A 14,395-nucleotide genomic window follows, 5' to 3' on the forward strand; every position below is an offset into this window, starting at 1 on the left:
TTGGGAGGTTGTACATTTCTAGGAATTTGTACATTTTTTTCTAGGTTGTCCATTTTATTGGTGTATGGTTGTTTGTAGTAATATCTTATGCTCCTTTGTATTTCTGTGGTGTAGGTTGTAACTTCTCCTTTTTCATTTCTGATTTTATTGATTTGGGCCCTCTTTTTTCCTTGATGAGTCTGGCTAAAGGTTTATCAATATTTATCTTTTCAAAGAACGAGCTCTTCGTTTCATTGATTTTTTTCTATTTTTTTTTCAGTCTCAGTTTCATTTATTTCCACTCTGATCTTTATGATTTCTTTCTAACTTTAGGTTTTTCTTTTTTTTTTCACCTTCCCAACTTTATTGAAGAAAATACAGTGATGGTAAATCTCTAGAACATAGTCAATTTTCTGGAATTCTTCCCTTGAAGACATGACATTTCCAAACACATGCCAAAGCGTACATGGTTCCCAACTGTACTAAGTAGGTGAGAAGCTGAAATGCTAAAATGTTCATCTTCCAACTTTCCCCAGTCTGTGGTCTGTCTTTGGATCAGCAATAATCTCCTGAACAGCTACTATGGCTTCATTAATCTTTGTCTGTAGCTCTCTGAGCTCTTCTATATGCAGCAGTCGCAGAATTTGAGCAGCTTCATTAAGAACTGCATCTCCTGTGTCAAAACCAAGAATATGCTTGTCTAAAGCAACAGGCAAGCCCTCTTTTGTTTGATTCACTTTAGCAACTGCATCCTGTGTCAGGCGCTCCTGGACCAAAATGCGAATTGCCTTAAGCATTACCAGGTAATCGTCATGACGCTGAATCTGAAGAAGGTTAGCCAAAGCCATTACACCAGCCTTAAAATCAGGATTATTTACATCCAAATTGATCAATGGCTCTGCATTTTTAGCTGCATTGTCAGCGTTTTTTGTATTATCAGGTACCAAGTCCTTGTATTTTTCAGCATTATCTCCATATTCAAGTCTAACAGCTAAACCAAGAAGCCAGTCAATTGCTTCTGGTCGATCTTGAATCTTGAAAGGACAGTTAACATCTCTGAGATACTTTTCAAAGAACTTGGGCCAGTCACTGCTGTGGATGTTTCTTAAATTACCTCTGTCTTCAATCTTGTAGTGTCTGATTTTCTGGTCTTCGAGCCAAACAATAAAGTTTCTAAGTTCTGTTTCATCTTTGCAGTTGAAGCCGGCGGGGTTGTGGTAGTCAAGGGCCGTCAGCTTGCGTCGGAACATGGTGCCCGCTGCTTGCTCCGGTCCCCTGGGCTGCGGCCGGGAGAGGAGAGGCGAGCTAACTTTAGGTTTTGTTCTCCTTTTTCTAGTTCCTCTAGGTATAAAGTTAGGATGGTTGGTTTCAGATTTTTCTTCTTCCTAAGATAGGCTTGTATCGTTATAAACTTCCCTCTCTGAATTGCTTTTGCTGTGTTCCATAGATTTTTTTTTAACATCTTTATTGGAGTTCCATAGATTTTGTGGGGGGGGGAATCATTGTGTTTTCATTTGTCTCCAAGTATTTTTTATTTCCTCTTTGACTTTTTTTTTCAGTGATTCATTGGTTGTTTAGTAGCATATTGTTTAGCCTCTACATGTTCGTGTTTTTTTGTAGTTTTTTCCCTTGTAGTTGATTTCTTAGCTTTTGTGGTCAGAAAAGATGTGTGATACAACTTCAGGTTTTTTAAATTTGATGAGGTTTGTTTTGTGGCCTAGCAAGTAATCTATCAGGGAGAATGTTCTATGTGCACTTGATAAGAAGTATATTCTGCTGTTTTTGTATGGAATGATCTACACATTCTCTTAAGTCCATCTGTTCTAATGTGTTATTTAAGGCTAGTGTTTCCTTATTGATTTTTTTCTGTCTGGATGATCTGTCCATCGATGTAAGTGGGGTGTTAAAATTCCCTACTATTATTCTGTTACTGTCAATTTCTCTGTTTATGTCTGTTAATATTTGCTTTATGTATTTAGGCACTCCTATGTTGGGTGCATATTTACAGTTGTTATATCTTCTTGGATTGATCCCTTGATCATTATGTAATGTCCTTTTTTGTCTCTTCTTGCAGTCTTTGTTTTAAAATCTATTTTGTCTGATGTAAGTATTGCTATCCCAACTTTCTTTTGATTTCCATTTGCATGGAATGTCTTTTTTCATCCCCTCACTTTCAGTCTGTGTGTCTCTTTAGATCTGAAGTGAGTCCCTTGTAGGCAGCATATATACGTTTTTATGTCCATTCAGCCACTCTGTCTTTTGATTGGAGCATTTAGTTCATTTACATTTGAAGTAATTTTTGATAGGCATGTAATTACTGACACTTTGTTTAATTGTTTTGGGGTTTTTGTTCCCTCATTCTTCTCTTCCCTTATGATATGATGACTATCTTTAGTGTTGTATTTAGATACCTTTCTCTTTTTGTGCGTGTATCTATTATAGATTTTTAGTTTGAGGTTACCATGAGGTTTATACATAGCAATCTATATATGTGTGATTATTTTAAGTTGCTGACCTTTTAATTTCAAACACATTTTAACATCCCTGCATTTGTACTCCCCTCCCCTCATAATTACTGTGATTTTTTTTTTTTTTGGTCTTGCTGCATGGCATGCGGGATCTTAGTTCCCGGACCAGGGATGGAGCTTGCGCCCCCTGTCTTGGAAGTGCAGAGTCTTAACCACTGGACCAGCAGAGAACTCTCACTGTGATGTTTTTGACATCACATTTTACATGTTTTTGTGTATCCCTTAACTGCTTACTGTGGATATAGATTTTACTACTTTTGTCTTTTAACCTTCCTACTAGCTTTGTATGTGGTTGATTTACTACCTTTAGTGTATATTTGCTTTACCAATGAGTTTTTTCCTTTCATAATTTTCATGTTTATAGTTGTGGCCTCTTCTTTTTTGCTTAGAGAAGTCTCTTGAACATTTCTTGTAAAGCTGGTTGGGTGGTGCTGTAAAACTTTCGATCTCTCCCTCAAATCTGAATGAGAGTCTTGCCAGGTAAAGTATTCTTGAGTGTAGGTTTTTCCCTTTCATCACTTTAAATATATTGTGCCACTCCCTTCTGGCCTGCAGAGTTTCTGCTGAAAAGTCAGCTGATAGCCTTTTGGGAGTTCCCTTGTATGTAACTTGTTGCTTTTTCTTGCTGTTTTTAATGTTCTCTCTTTATCTTTAATTTTTGCCATTTCAATTAGAATATGTCTTGGTGTGGTCCTTTTTGGGATTGCTCTTGTTGGGATTCTCTGTGATTCCTGGACCTGAATGTCTGTTTCCTTTTCCAGGTTAGGGAAGTTTTCAGCTACAATGTCTTCAAATAAATTCTCTGTCCCTTTTTCTTTCTCTTTTCCTTCTAGGACCCCTATAATGCTAATGTGAGTACACTTGATGTTATCCCAGAGATCTCTTAAAACCGTTTTCATTTCTGTTCTTTTTTCTCTTCAGCTTCAGTGATTTCCACTACTGTCTTCCAATTCGCTGATCTGTTCCTCTGTATCATATAATCTACTGTTGATTCCTTCTGCTGTATGTTTTTCATTTCAGTTATTGTATTCTTCATCTCTGTTTGGTGGTTCTTTATATTTTTTAACTCTTTGTTAAAAACTTCTAACTTCTCACTCTGTTCATCTATTCTTCTCCTGAGTTCTTTGATTATCTTTATGATCATTACCTTGAACTCTTTCTTGGGGAGATTGCCTATCTCCGCTTCACTTAACTCTTCTGGGGTTTTATGTTATTCCTTCATTTGGAACACATTCCTCTGTCACCTCATTTTGCCTAATTTGCTATTTTTATTTCTATGTATCTGGCAGGTTGGTTACATTACCCAGCTTTGGAGAAGCAGCCTTTTGTAGGAGATGTCCTATGTGTCCCAGCAGTGCACTGTCCTCCAGCCAGGCTATATGCCATAGGGTGTCCCCTATGTGGACTGCATAGGTCCTTCTGTTGTGGCAGGCTGACTACTGGGGGTGGTCTGGTGGGCGTGGCTGGCCCTGGTCCAGTTGGTTGCCTTTTTTTAAAAAATAATATTAGCATTAGCTGGATACGTGGTTTCCCAGCTATAGATGATATTTCCCAGCATCCCTTGCAGCTAGGTATGGCCAATGGGATGAGAGTAGAGGAGATGTGAGCCAGAGTGCCTGACCCTTCCCTTCCTCTCTCCTTCTTCCTGTGGAGGGCAGATGCGATGCTGGTGAATTGGCTTCCACCATGCAAAGGAGGATGACACCCTAGGGCAAGGCAGAGCAACAAAGTGGAAGGAACCTTGATCCCTGGGTGACTCCATGGAGCAGAGCTGCTCTGTCAACCAGGACCACTCACCTCTGGACTGTTACAGGATAGAGAGTTCTATCCTGTTTGACCCAGAGTATATCGGGATCTCTTTTATCAGGGTGGTTTAGCCTGTACCATAACTAATCCAGACCCCAAGCCGGGGGTTTCCTAGCCAGAGACAGCTGGAAGTGGTAGGAATTGTGTGAGATATGAGGTTAGAAAACAGGCCTCAGTCCAGTCTTGGATGCTGATTTGCTGTGTGATGCTGGGTAGCTCATCCACCCTCTCTGGGCACTTCTACATCCTAGTCCACATTATAAACTTGCCTCCAATGAGATGAGGTTTCGTACAAGACACGAGGCTGGGCTTTGTCCTCCAGCCCTCCCTGTGCCTCCTGCCCGGGAGTGCCTGCTGGTCCCGGGCTCCCCTGATCTCCCTCCCCAACGGTTCCCCTTCTGTGTCCCCATGACTCTGCTCCAGCCCCCGGCGACCCCGTGCTCCCAGAGTCCTGTAGCCTCCTGTCTCCTCCCCTCTGCTCCACCCTCTGGGAGGCAGGTCAGAACCCGCCAGGGCCCCCATTGCCTGGGGGATGGAGTCCTAAACCCTCGTCTGTCATCAAGGCCCCCCCAGACCTGCCCCATCCCTGCCAGGTGCCCCCGTCCCTGCCAGGCATCTGCCCTCATCCTGCCGTCTCTGTAGTGCTCATCCTCCTTGGCTCGAACTGATCCCTCTCGGCTGAGCTCTCAGAACCCTCTCTTCTTCTTCTTTTTTTTTTTTTAATAAAAATATTATCAAACCATTAGCTTTGATAATTGACTTTATTTGTGGAGTTTTTTGTACACAAAAAAATTTTAATTTTCGTATATTCACATATGCCTTCACATTCTTACATAGCTTTGGGGTTTGCAGTTTTAATTAAGAACCCTCTCTCCTACCTCAGGGTAGCCCGGATTTCAGCCGCGTTGCACTACTTGCCAACGTATCTGTCTCCCCTACGAGAGTTTAAGGTAGATGAGACCAGGCAGCTTGTCCTCCTCCTTCCTGTGACCCCATGAGGGCTGGTACCTACTGTGTGCTCAGGAAAGAGGGGCTCTGGGTTCTGTACTAATGGGGGCCCTTCCTGGCACCACACTTTTGCTCTCGCTGTTACCTCACATGAAATGCCCTCCCCTCCTCTCTGCCTATCTAAATCCTGTCCCTCTTCTAGAGCTAGTTCAAGGCCAGCTCCACCAGGAAGCCTGCCGTGATCACGCTGCCCCCCTTGGAGTTCCCCCAGCCCTGCCTGGCCTTCCACAATTCCTGAGGCATGAGTAGTTTCCCCGGTGGACCGGGGAACACAGAGTCCCTGCGGCAGGCATGCTGTGGGGAGGAAGGGGAGGAGACCCTGGGAGCCCAGGGAAGGGATTCTGGACTGGACCGGGCAGAAGAGTGTGCAGCTCCACTCCAAGGGCAGAGGAGACTGCAGCAGGTACAGGCTGATCCAGCAACCGTAGGGCAGTGTGGACCCTGGCAGCAGGAATGCAGGGGCTGCAAGGGAATCTGGGAGGAATCCAAGGAAGGGATGGCTGCCGGGCTCTGAACTTGGGCCAGTCTCAGAAGGAGCCTGCACCTCCAGGGTTCTGAGCATGTGATGGTGGCCAGGCTGTTCCTCGAGGCTGGTCTGACGGTGGCCAGGCTGCCCAGGGGGCCCACAGACTGGGCTAGCAACCTCAGCAGGAGATGAGGAGGGAGTTGCTGAGTGCTGGAGCTGCAGAGGCTGGTGCCGAGGGCTCTCTACGCAGGAGCTCACAGCCAGCCAAAGCTCGGTGCAGGGCATCCAGCGTGGCTGAGGGGCCAGACGTCCCCTCTGGAAAGAAAGAGTGGGCAGCAGGGCGGGTCAGTCTGCTCATTCTGGCCCACAGAGCTGCTCCCCCTCCTCCCTGGGCCCTCCCCAGCCCTGTTCAGCTGTCCCCCACTCTTGCTCCTCTCCCACTGAGGACCGTGGGGAAGGGACCTTCTAATTCACACTTTCTGACCTCCTGCTTGGTGCCAGGGACCATTCAGGGCAGTGGACATACCTGACCCCTGCCCAGCAGTGCCCACTGAGGCCAGCGAGCAAATGCTCATCACCAGTCTGTCTCCCCATCAGCATGTGAGGCCCTGTCAGGCAGGAGCCGGCCTTGCTCCTCCTGATTTCATTGGGCACAAGCTGGCACTGATGAGATTCCGCTGCCCTGAACTTTGTCTAAACAACGGGGCCACATGGCCTAGTACTTAAGGGAGAGACCTGAGGTCTTGGCACGGCTGGCCCTTGGCCTCTCTGTGCCTCCATCTTCCCATCTGTGGAATGGGTATGACAACAACCCTTCCTCCGCAGTAAGCCCAGGACTGTGGGCGAGTCTAAACTGCCCACAGGGAACCGCCTGGCTCCCTCGGGGTCTGGCCACACTGGCTTCTGTTTGGCCTTTTCCCTGGGGTGTCTGCTCCCCGCTCTTGTCAAATAGCACCTTCAGCTTCCCGAAGCCTGTTCCTGAATGTACCCTTTGCAGGTGGGCAGGGCAGGAATGAGGTGGCATTTTGCAGCCCAGACACTTAGGACAGAGGTGCTAGGTCAGGATGCCCTCCAGCTGCGGCCAGGCTCTGGAAGATGGGGTCAGGGGGCTCACCTACCACGTGCAGGGTCCCTGCAAGCGTCCAGTGTGCTCAGCAGAATCTTCCCCAGGGCTCTTTTCGATATGTTCTTAAAAAGAAATGGAGGGCGGGTGGCACTTGGTGGCCCTTGAGAGCTTCTCTGTGGCTCCCTGTGGCAGATAGAGTACCCCTGCCCATGGTCCCTCCCTGGCCCCCACCCCTAGGGTGGCCACACCGCCCAGACTCTAGGTGGGTGATAGAGCAGCATGCAGGACCCATTTCTTCAGAGATCACATGCTTACAGATTACTGTCCTTGTGCCCAAGTAGGCACTTGGGAAATGACTGTGAACAGAGATGATGCATCAGCTCCTTTAATCCTTGAAAGAGCTTATTTTATTCTCATTTTAAGCAGTGAAAAAAGCAATTCTGGGGACTTCCCTGGTGGCGCAGTGGTTAAGAATCCGCCTGCCAATGCAGGGGACACGGGTTCGAGCTCTGGTCCGGGAAGATCCCACATGCCGCGGAGCAACTAAGCCCGTGTGCCACAACTACTGAGCCTGTGCTCTAGAGCCCGTGCTCCACAACTAGAGAAGCCACCACAGTGAGAAGCCCGTGCACCACAACAAAGAGTAGCCCCTGCTTGCCGCAACTAGAGAAAGCCCGCGCATAGAAACGAAGACCCAATGCAGCCAAAAATAAATAAATAAATATTTTAAAAATTAAAAAAAAAAAAAAAGCAATGCTGAGAGAATGAGAAATCTGCCCAAAGCCACCCAGCTGGGAGATGGAAGAACCAGCATTTGCCCTCAGGCTCCATGGCCCAGAGCTGTGCTGGGAACCACTACCCTCACAGCCCACAGGTGCGGGGCTGCCACTTGCCACTCTCCCAGGCTGTGTCACATCAGGCTGGGCCTCGGTAGCCCTACATCCTGGGCAGCCTGAAGCGCAGGCAGAGCCCACTTCAAACCCTGAAGACCTGTGTTCACATCCTACTTCCATCTCATAGTGGCTGTGCAATCCTGGCTAAGTTAGTGTCTCTTAAGAAAAATTTGTAAATGGTTTGCTGATGCTATTTAGAAATATTGATTTCTGTGTTATGATTTTTTAAAAAATTGGGCACCTTGCCAAAGAATCACAATAATTTGCCTTTAGATTCTTTTCGGTATTCTATGTGGATAAATGTGATACATAATTACTAATCACATTGTTTCTTCCTTTCCGGTCCTTACATCCTTTCTTTTTCTTTTTATTTATTTATTTATTTATTTATTTATTTTTGGCTGCGTCGGGTCTTCGTTGCTTTGTGTGGGCTTTCTCTAGTTGTGGTGAGCGGGGGCTGGTATTCGTTGCGGTGCGCGGGCTCTAGTGCGTGGGCTTCAGTAATTGTGGCATGTGGGCTTAGTAGTTGTGGCTTGCAGGCTCTAGAGTGCAGGCTCAGTAGTTGTAGTGCATGGACTTAGTTGCTCCGCAGCATGTGGGATCTTCCCGGACCAGGCCTCAAACCCGTGGCCCCTGCATTGGCAGGCGGATTCTTAACCCCTGCGCCCCCAGGGAAGCCTACATCCTTTCTTTTTCTTGTCTTATTGCATTGGCTAGAACCTCTGTGTAGCGCAAGCAGTGATGACAGTCATGCTTGTCTTGATTCTGATTTTTAGAAGAATTCGTTCTAACATTTCACTAAGAAGTGTGAGGTTTGTGAGAGGCAGTTGGCTGAGACTCCTAATCTGATTAAGGACGATCCCTCCTGTTCTTAACTTGCCAAGAGATTTGATAATAAGAGAAGCTGTTACTGACTGTTCACCTATTGAGATGAACACGTGGTTTTTCTCCTTTTAATCTGCAGTGTGGTGTACTGTGTTAATAGATGTTTCATCTTGAATCATCTTTGAATTCCTGGGATAAATCCAAGTTAGTCACATTGCATTTCTTTAAACACTGCCAGATTTGGTTTACTAATATGCTATTTAATATTTTTTGCATCCATATTTAAATACGACAGTAGCTTATCATTTTCCTTTCTTAGTATATTTATTGTTCTCTGGGTTTGAGATCAAAGTTATATTAACTTCATAAAATGAATTAGAGAGCCTCCCCTTTTTTTGGATTAGCTTCCCTGAGCTCTTTCTACATCTGGAAGTAGAGGTGACACCTGCCCACGTGGGGAGAGCTCAGAGCCAGTCCCCGACACAGGCCGGGCTCCCCAGCCCCGCACCCCGAGCTCCTCCCCCGCCCTGGCTGTGCCAGCTCCCGTGAGCCTACCAGGTCCCGGAGCCTCCGCAGGAGCTGCAGCACGTCCTCCAGCTTCTCCTCCAGCAGGGACAGCCGCACCCGCTCTGTCTCCACCATCTGCAGCTCCAGCCTCAGGTGCTCGTTCTCATCGACCTTCTGCTGCAGCTCCGCCTGTGGGGACCAACGGGCTCAGCGCCCGCCCTGCTGCCCTCCGCCCCGTACTCACAGCACCATCCCCAGGCGGGGCCCGTGGCCTGCCTTGACCCTTTCACAGAGGTCATCTCATCTGGCCCCCCCAAGCCTGCCAGGTGGCCAGGCAGATAGAAGCCCCGCCGTCTCCCCAGGGATGGCACTGAGGCCCAGAGAAGCTGGATGCCGGGCCTAAGGCCACACAGTGAGTCAGGCTGATGTAAGAATACACATCCTTCCTTTTCTGGTGGAAGGACTCCATCCTCCCTTCTCTTCTCTATCCATCTGCTTTTTCTTTTTGAAGTTTTTTGGCTGCAAGCAACAAAAACCGATCTGGCTAGTTTGAACAGAAGGGGAATTCACTGGCAGGCTAGTGCCTTGTTCCCAGAACAGACTGGAAGCTGGAGAACCTCAGGACGAGGCAGAGAAACATCTCGAGCCTCTTGTCCGGGTGCTGCAGCTGAGAACACTCTCCAGCCATTCCCCCCCAAACCCCCGCCGCTCGGGACAGAGAGCCCCAGGAGAGGGGCCCGACCGGCCCCGCCACAGTCACTGGCCCACCCCTGGCCAGGGGGCACTGATGCTGTCGATCCCATCCAAATACCAGAGGGTGGATGGTGGGAGGTCGCAAAATGTTGCACGGCCACCTGCCTTCTAAAGCAGGGATGGCAGGAGTGAGGCAGCCCCCTCCCTTAGCCCCGATGGAGGGAAAGAGAAGCAGCCGAAGGCATGGTGTCATTGGTCGCTCAGCTTCGGGCAGGAGATTGGAGGCCTGGGAACGTGGTCTGTGGCTCTCAGGAACTGAGCTCCCCAGCCGCCTGTTTGAGATTTAATTAGAAAGGAGTGGTCGCTATGCCCTTTGGAACTGTATCAGATCACAGATATGTTTAAAACACAAAACAAAACAGAACAGTACGGATTTAGAATTTCAGGTATATAAATATAAAACTCTTTCATCAAAATCAGTTTGCAAACGTGCATTGTGCTAGAGGGCTTAGTGAAATAATAACTTTCCATAGCATTCCATGTTTGATTACTATGGAACAAGGAAGTTGCCATGGTGTAGACAGATGAGAAAAAAATGCTAAGTGTTCTTGTTGAGATGGAGACAGACACCTCTCTTGGTGTTGCCCAGCGCCACCCTCCTCCTCCACAACAAACTCACTAACTTTCCTTGAGGGAAGTGTCCCTCTTCCATTTCATCTGACTTTGATGGAGCTGCCAGTCATGGGACCCTGCCCGCCTACCACAGGGATTGGCCCTGGCATGGGCACATGACTGAGCCTGGACCATTGGAGTTCTTCCCTGGGATTTAATGTACTGGGCTATTATTGTTCCCCTGGGGTTTCTTCAGTGGGCTGATGGGAGCCTAGAGCTGCCTGTGGTCCTACCTTCCCTTTCCCTGCCACATGGAGCAAGCCCCTCTGAAGTAGGGGAAAGTGAGGTCAGCACCCAGAAAAATACAGAGCAGATAGGTGGAGGCAATCTGAGTCCCTGGATCCATCTTAGGAAGCTGAAGTGCCTGAAGCTCATCTTAGCTGTTCTTTTGAAACTGTTCTCCCAGCTCCGTATTCTAATAAATTCCTGTTTTTCACTCGAGCTAATCTGAGATGTATCCTTTAACTTGCAACCAAAATATTCTTCATTAGATCTAAATCATCTTCTCTCTGAGTCTTGGTTTACGCATCTGTGAATAGGGCATAGCACTTGGCCGAGATCCCTCAGTTCTTCCGCCTGTGAGAGGCTCTAGCATTGGTCCAGCTCTCAGCCTGTGGGACTCAGCTGACCTCCTCCCCTGGTGTCCCCAGGGTCTTCCCACTGCAGCCCTGGGTCCCCAGCTGCTCCAGCTCCCCCAGGGCACGGGCATGGTCGGCACTGCCAAAGCGGGTGAAGTAGGTCATGAGCTTCTTGGCCGTCTGGTCATCACACCTGCAGCGAAGGAGAGTGCCAGCACTGAGGGAGCTGCTTTCCAAACTCTGCTCCAGCCTGGGAGGGGGGTGTTATTACCAAGGCTGTCTCCCCTGAAAGCTAAGCGGGGCTGTGGCACCCCCTGCTCACCCACCCCCGCGGCCCCTCATCTCATCAGGGCAAAAGCCAGAGGCCTCGCCAACTCTGCCCCGTGACCTCCCGACCTCCCTCCCACCCACCTTCACTCATTCTACTCCAGCCACCGCAGGCTCCTTATGGCCCCTCCTACATGCCTCTGGGCCTTTGCACTTGCTGTTCCCTCTGCCTGGAATGCTTTTCCCTCATTTCCTTCGGGGCTCTGCTCAAACAGCACCTTCTCAGAGGCCCTCCCAGCATGTCCTGCCCCTGCCCCGCCTCTCCCTCACACCTGTCACCACTCACTGGAACAGAGGCTCCAGGGCAGAGGGCCTGTCTTGGTTAGTGCTGTTTTCCTGGTGCCCCCAAATTTGTTTGGCACAGAGTAGGTGCTTAGTATATGTTTGTTGACTTAAAGGGTTGGTGATAACAATGACCGTGGAAAATCAACTGAACTTTACAGTATAATTTAAAAAGTCAAGGCCGCCCCCCAGTGGAGTACCTGCTGGGATCGGGCACCCGTGGGGCATTTTACATCCTCGATGGAGAATCCTCACAAAACCTCTGCCCAACAGTGTTACTGTCCCATCTGAGAGACAGGAAGACTGAGGCTCAGAAGTTGGGCGACTTGGCCTTGGCACCCCAGGTGTCAGGAGCAGTGGGTTAGGAAAGGGACCGATGTGTTGAGGGTCCCACTAGAGCTTCGGGGCAGGTCCTGGGACTGCGGCCAAGGCAGTGAGAATCAGTGGAATTAAACCACCAGGAACTGTGCCTTGGCTCGTCTCATTTCACCCTCACCCATGCCGGGGGCCGTCTTCTCCCCTCCCCCAACAGATGAGGGGACAGAGCGTCAGAGGGCAGGGAGGTGACCCAGGCTGGACGTGAATCAGGGTCTGTCACTGCATGGAGGGGCCGCCCTGTGCTTCCAGGAAGACGGGGAGAGCCCGGCCCCCCGGCGCCCGGTCCTGGCCGTCCTCACCAGCATACGCACCCGCTGCCGCAGCTGGAGAGGCCGGCCAGCAGGGCCTTGACCTCAGCCGGTGGCCGCCGCGCCTCCTGCCACTTCCCACTGTCGTCCTCCTCGTCAGAGGCGGCCTGGCCCTCGACCGAGCGGAACAGCTGCTCGTCCGCTGCTGGAGAAGCACGGGCTGCAGGTGAGGGACAGAGGGAGGGGAAGCAGGCAGCTCTCCTGGGGGGGGCGGGGGGAGGGGAGAGAGGCCCTGGTGTCATCTCCCCTCCCGGTCCCCAACCCCCTCCGCCAGACAGCGGCTCTCCCACCCCCTTGGCCTGTGCCGTGCGGCCCCCTCCCGTGTGCCTGGCCCGGGACCCCCTCCCTGGGTTTCACACGGGGACACTGGGAGCGAGGAGCGCTCCTCTCTTCTCTGCTGAGAAGCCAGGGCCCATCTGTGCCCTCAGCGGGTGTGTTATTTCCCACTGAGGACATGGTGATCCCAGCCAAGGGGGCCAAGACCCTCTCTCGGGCTGGGCTGGGGCTCTGCAGGGCTCGGGCACCCAGTGACCGATCTTCAGCTCTCAGGGACGTGCAGGGAGGGGTGTCACACGTGTGACTCCAGGTGATCCCCGACGTGGCCATGCCTGCTTGCACTCCAGCCGGAATGAGCGTCAGAAACCCCGGGCTGTGTCGTGCCCGCCTGGGGTCCGGCTGCCCGGCGTCAGGCCCCGTCTCCGGGGGCACCTCCGCTCCGCCCTGGCTCGGGGGACGTGTGAGTCCAGCCTGGCCGGTCAGAGCGCAGGCCACCCAGCCACATGACTGGTGCAGGCAGGGCCAGGGATCCAGCGTAGCCAGGGAGAGCCGGGCCAGAACTTGACTCAGACTTCCAGGGAAGGGTGACACCGCGGTTCCTCCAGCCTGGGGTCTGGAGGGCGTGGGTCTGGGCTGCTGGGGGCCGCCTTGCCAGTGTGAGGGGAGCCCATGCACGGGACGGCAGGTGAGGCCGGCAGGGATGGGGTCTGCTGACACTCTTGGGCTTTTAAGTGAATTATGTGAAGCAGCAAGTTCCCTTTAACTAGAGCCGGTTCAGGCCAAATGGCCTGACACTCCCGGACAATGTCCTGACTGGCACGGCCGTGGAACTGTCCACCTCCCCGCCCCCAGGGGATCACACGCAGCAGCTTGGGGGTGGGCCTCGGCACCTGTATTTCTTTTTTTTTTTTTTTTAATTAATTAATTAATTTATTTTTGGCTGCGTTGGGTCTTTGTTGCTGCGCATGGGCTTTCTCTAGTTGCGGTGACCGGGGGCTACTCTTCACTGCAGTGCGTGGGCTTCTCATTGCGGTGGCTTCTTTTGTTGCGGAGCACGGGCTTCTCATTGCAGTGGCTTTTCTTGTTGCAGAGCACGGGCTCTAGGCACATGGGCTTCAGTAGTTGCAGCACGCGGGCTCAGTAGTTGTGGCGCACGGGCTTAGTTGCTCTGCGGCATGTCGGATCTTCCTGGACCAGGGCTCGAACCCGTGTCCCCTGCATTGGCAGGCGGATTCTTAACCACTGCGCCACCAGGGAAGTCCCTGGGCACCTGTATTTCATGAGGCTCCTGGGTGATCCTGGCCGGCTGGCAGGTTTGGGAACCACTGGCTCAGGTGTCCTGATTTTGGACACCCAGCTGGGTGGGCGCAGGGCTGTTCTGTTTTGTCTCAATAAAAAGTGTCCCAGACCCAAGAGAACAGGGTTGAGGTGGCTGGTCCATGACTTTTTGATTATGTGTGTTTCCAATACTGGCGATTTGTTCTTCGCTGTGGGAATTTCTTGATGATGTGTGTGTGTGCGTGTGCGTGCGTGTGTGTGTGCGTGCGTGTGTGTGCGTGCGTGTGTGTGTGCGCGCGCGCGCGTGTGTGTGTGTGTGCGCGCGTGCGTGTGTGTGCGTGCGTGCGTGGTGTCATTATCGTCACCGTCGTCCCGGCGCCCGAGGCAGGGGCAGTAGGGGCTCTGAAGTTGGGTGGGAGGGATGGCACCCAGCAGCCCGCCCACTCCTGCCTGTAGCTGGGCTGGAAGAGCCCTGAGAGCCCTGGGGCACTGGCTCAGACAGCTTGTCTCTCCTTTCCTCCTGAT

At 50.8% G+C, this 14,395-nt stretch overlaps 2 protein-coding genes across 2 annotated transcripts in view; both read right to left on the minus strand.

Moving 5' to 3' along the window:
* Positions 1–326: 326 nt before the first annotated feature.
* On the minus strand, positions 327–1,278 carry LOC103007763 (RNA transcription, translation and transport factor protein-like). The gene has a single exon (XM_057555113.1). It carries the CDS (start codon positions 1,227–1,229, stop codon positions 495–497), a length of 735 nt encoding a protein of 244 aa, XP_057411096.1. The 5' UTR covers positions 1,230–1,278; the 3' UTR covers positions 327–494.
* Positions 1,279–5,965: 4,687 nt separating this feature from the next.
* EFCC1 (EF-hand and coiled-coil domain containing 1) overlaps positions 5,966–14,395 on the minus strand; it is a 32,065-nt gene continuing 23,635 nt past the window's right edge. Inside the window, exons 4-8 of the mRNA XM_057554911.1 lie at positions 12,320–12,476; positions 11,073–11,214; positions 9,127–9,267; positions 6,906–6,975; positions 5,966–6,102 (exon numbers count right to left, since the gene is read on the minus strand). Of these exons, the coding sequence (XP_057410894.1) occupies positions 5,966–6,102; positions 6,906–6,975; positions 9,127–9,267; positions 11,073–11,214; positions 12,320–12,476 (647 nt within the window). The remainder of the gene's footprint in view (positions 6,103–6,905; positions 6,976–9,126; positions 9,268–11,072; positions 11,215–12,319; positions 12,477–14,395) is intronic.

This window comes from Balaenoptera acutorostrata, chromosome 10 (genome assembly GCF_949987535.1).
Source record: "Balaenoptera acutorostrata chromosome 10, mBalAcu1.1, whole genome shotgun sequence".
Taxonomy (NCBI): Eukaryota; Metazoa; Chordata; class Mammalia; order Artiodactyla; family Balaenopteridae; genus Balaenoptera; species Balaenoptera acutorostrata.

Bases quoted from the DNA above. Each gene is read 5' to 3' on its own strand.
- LOC103007763 (XM_057555113.1), bottom strand. From the start codon at position 1,229: ATGTTCCGACGCAAGCTGACGGCCCTTGACTACCACAACCCCGCCGGC.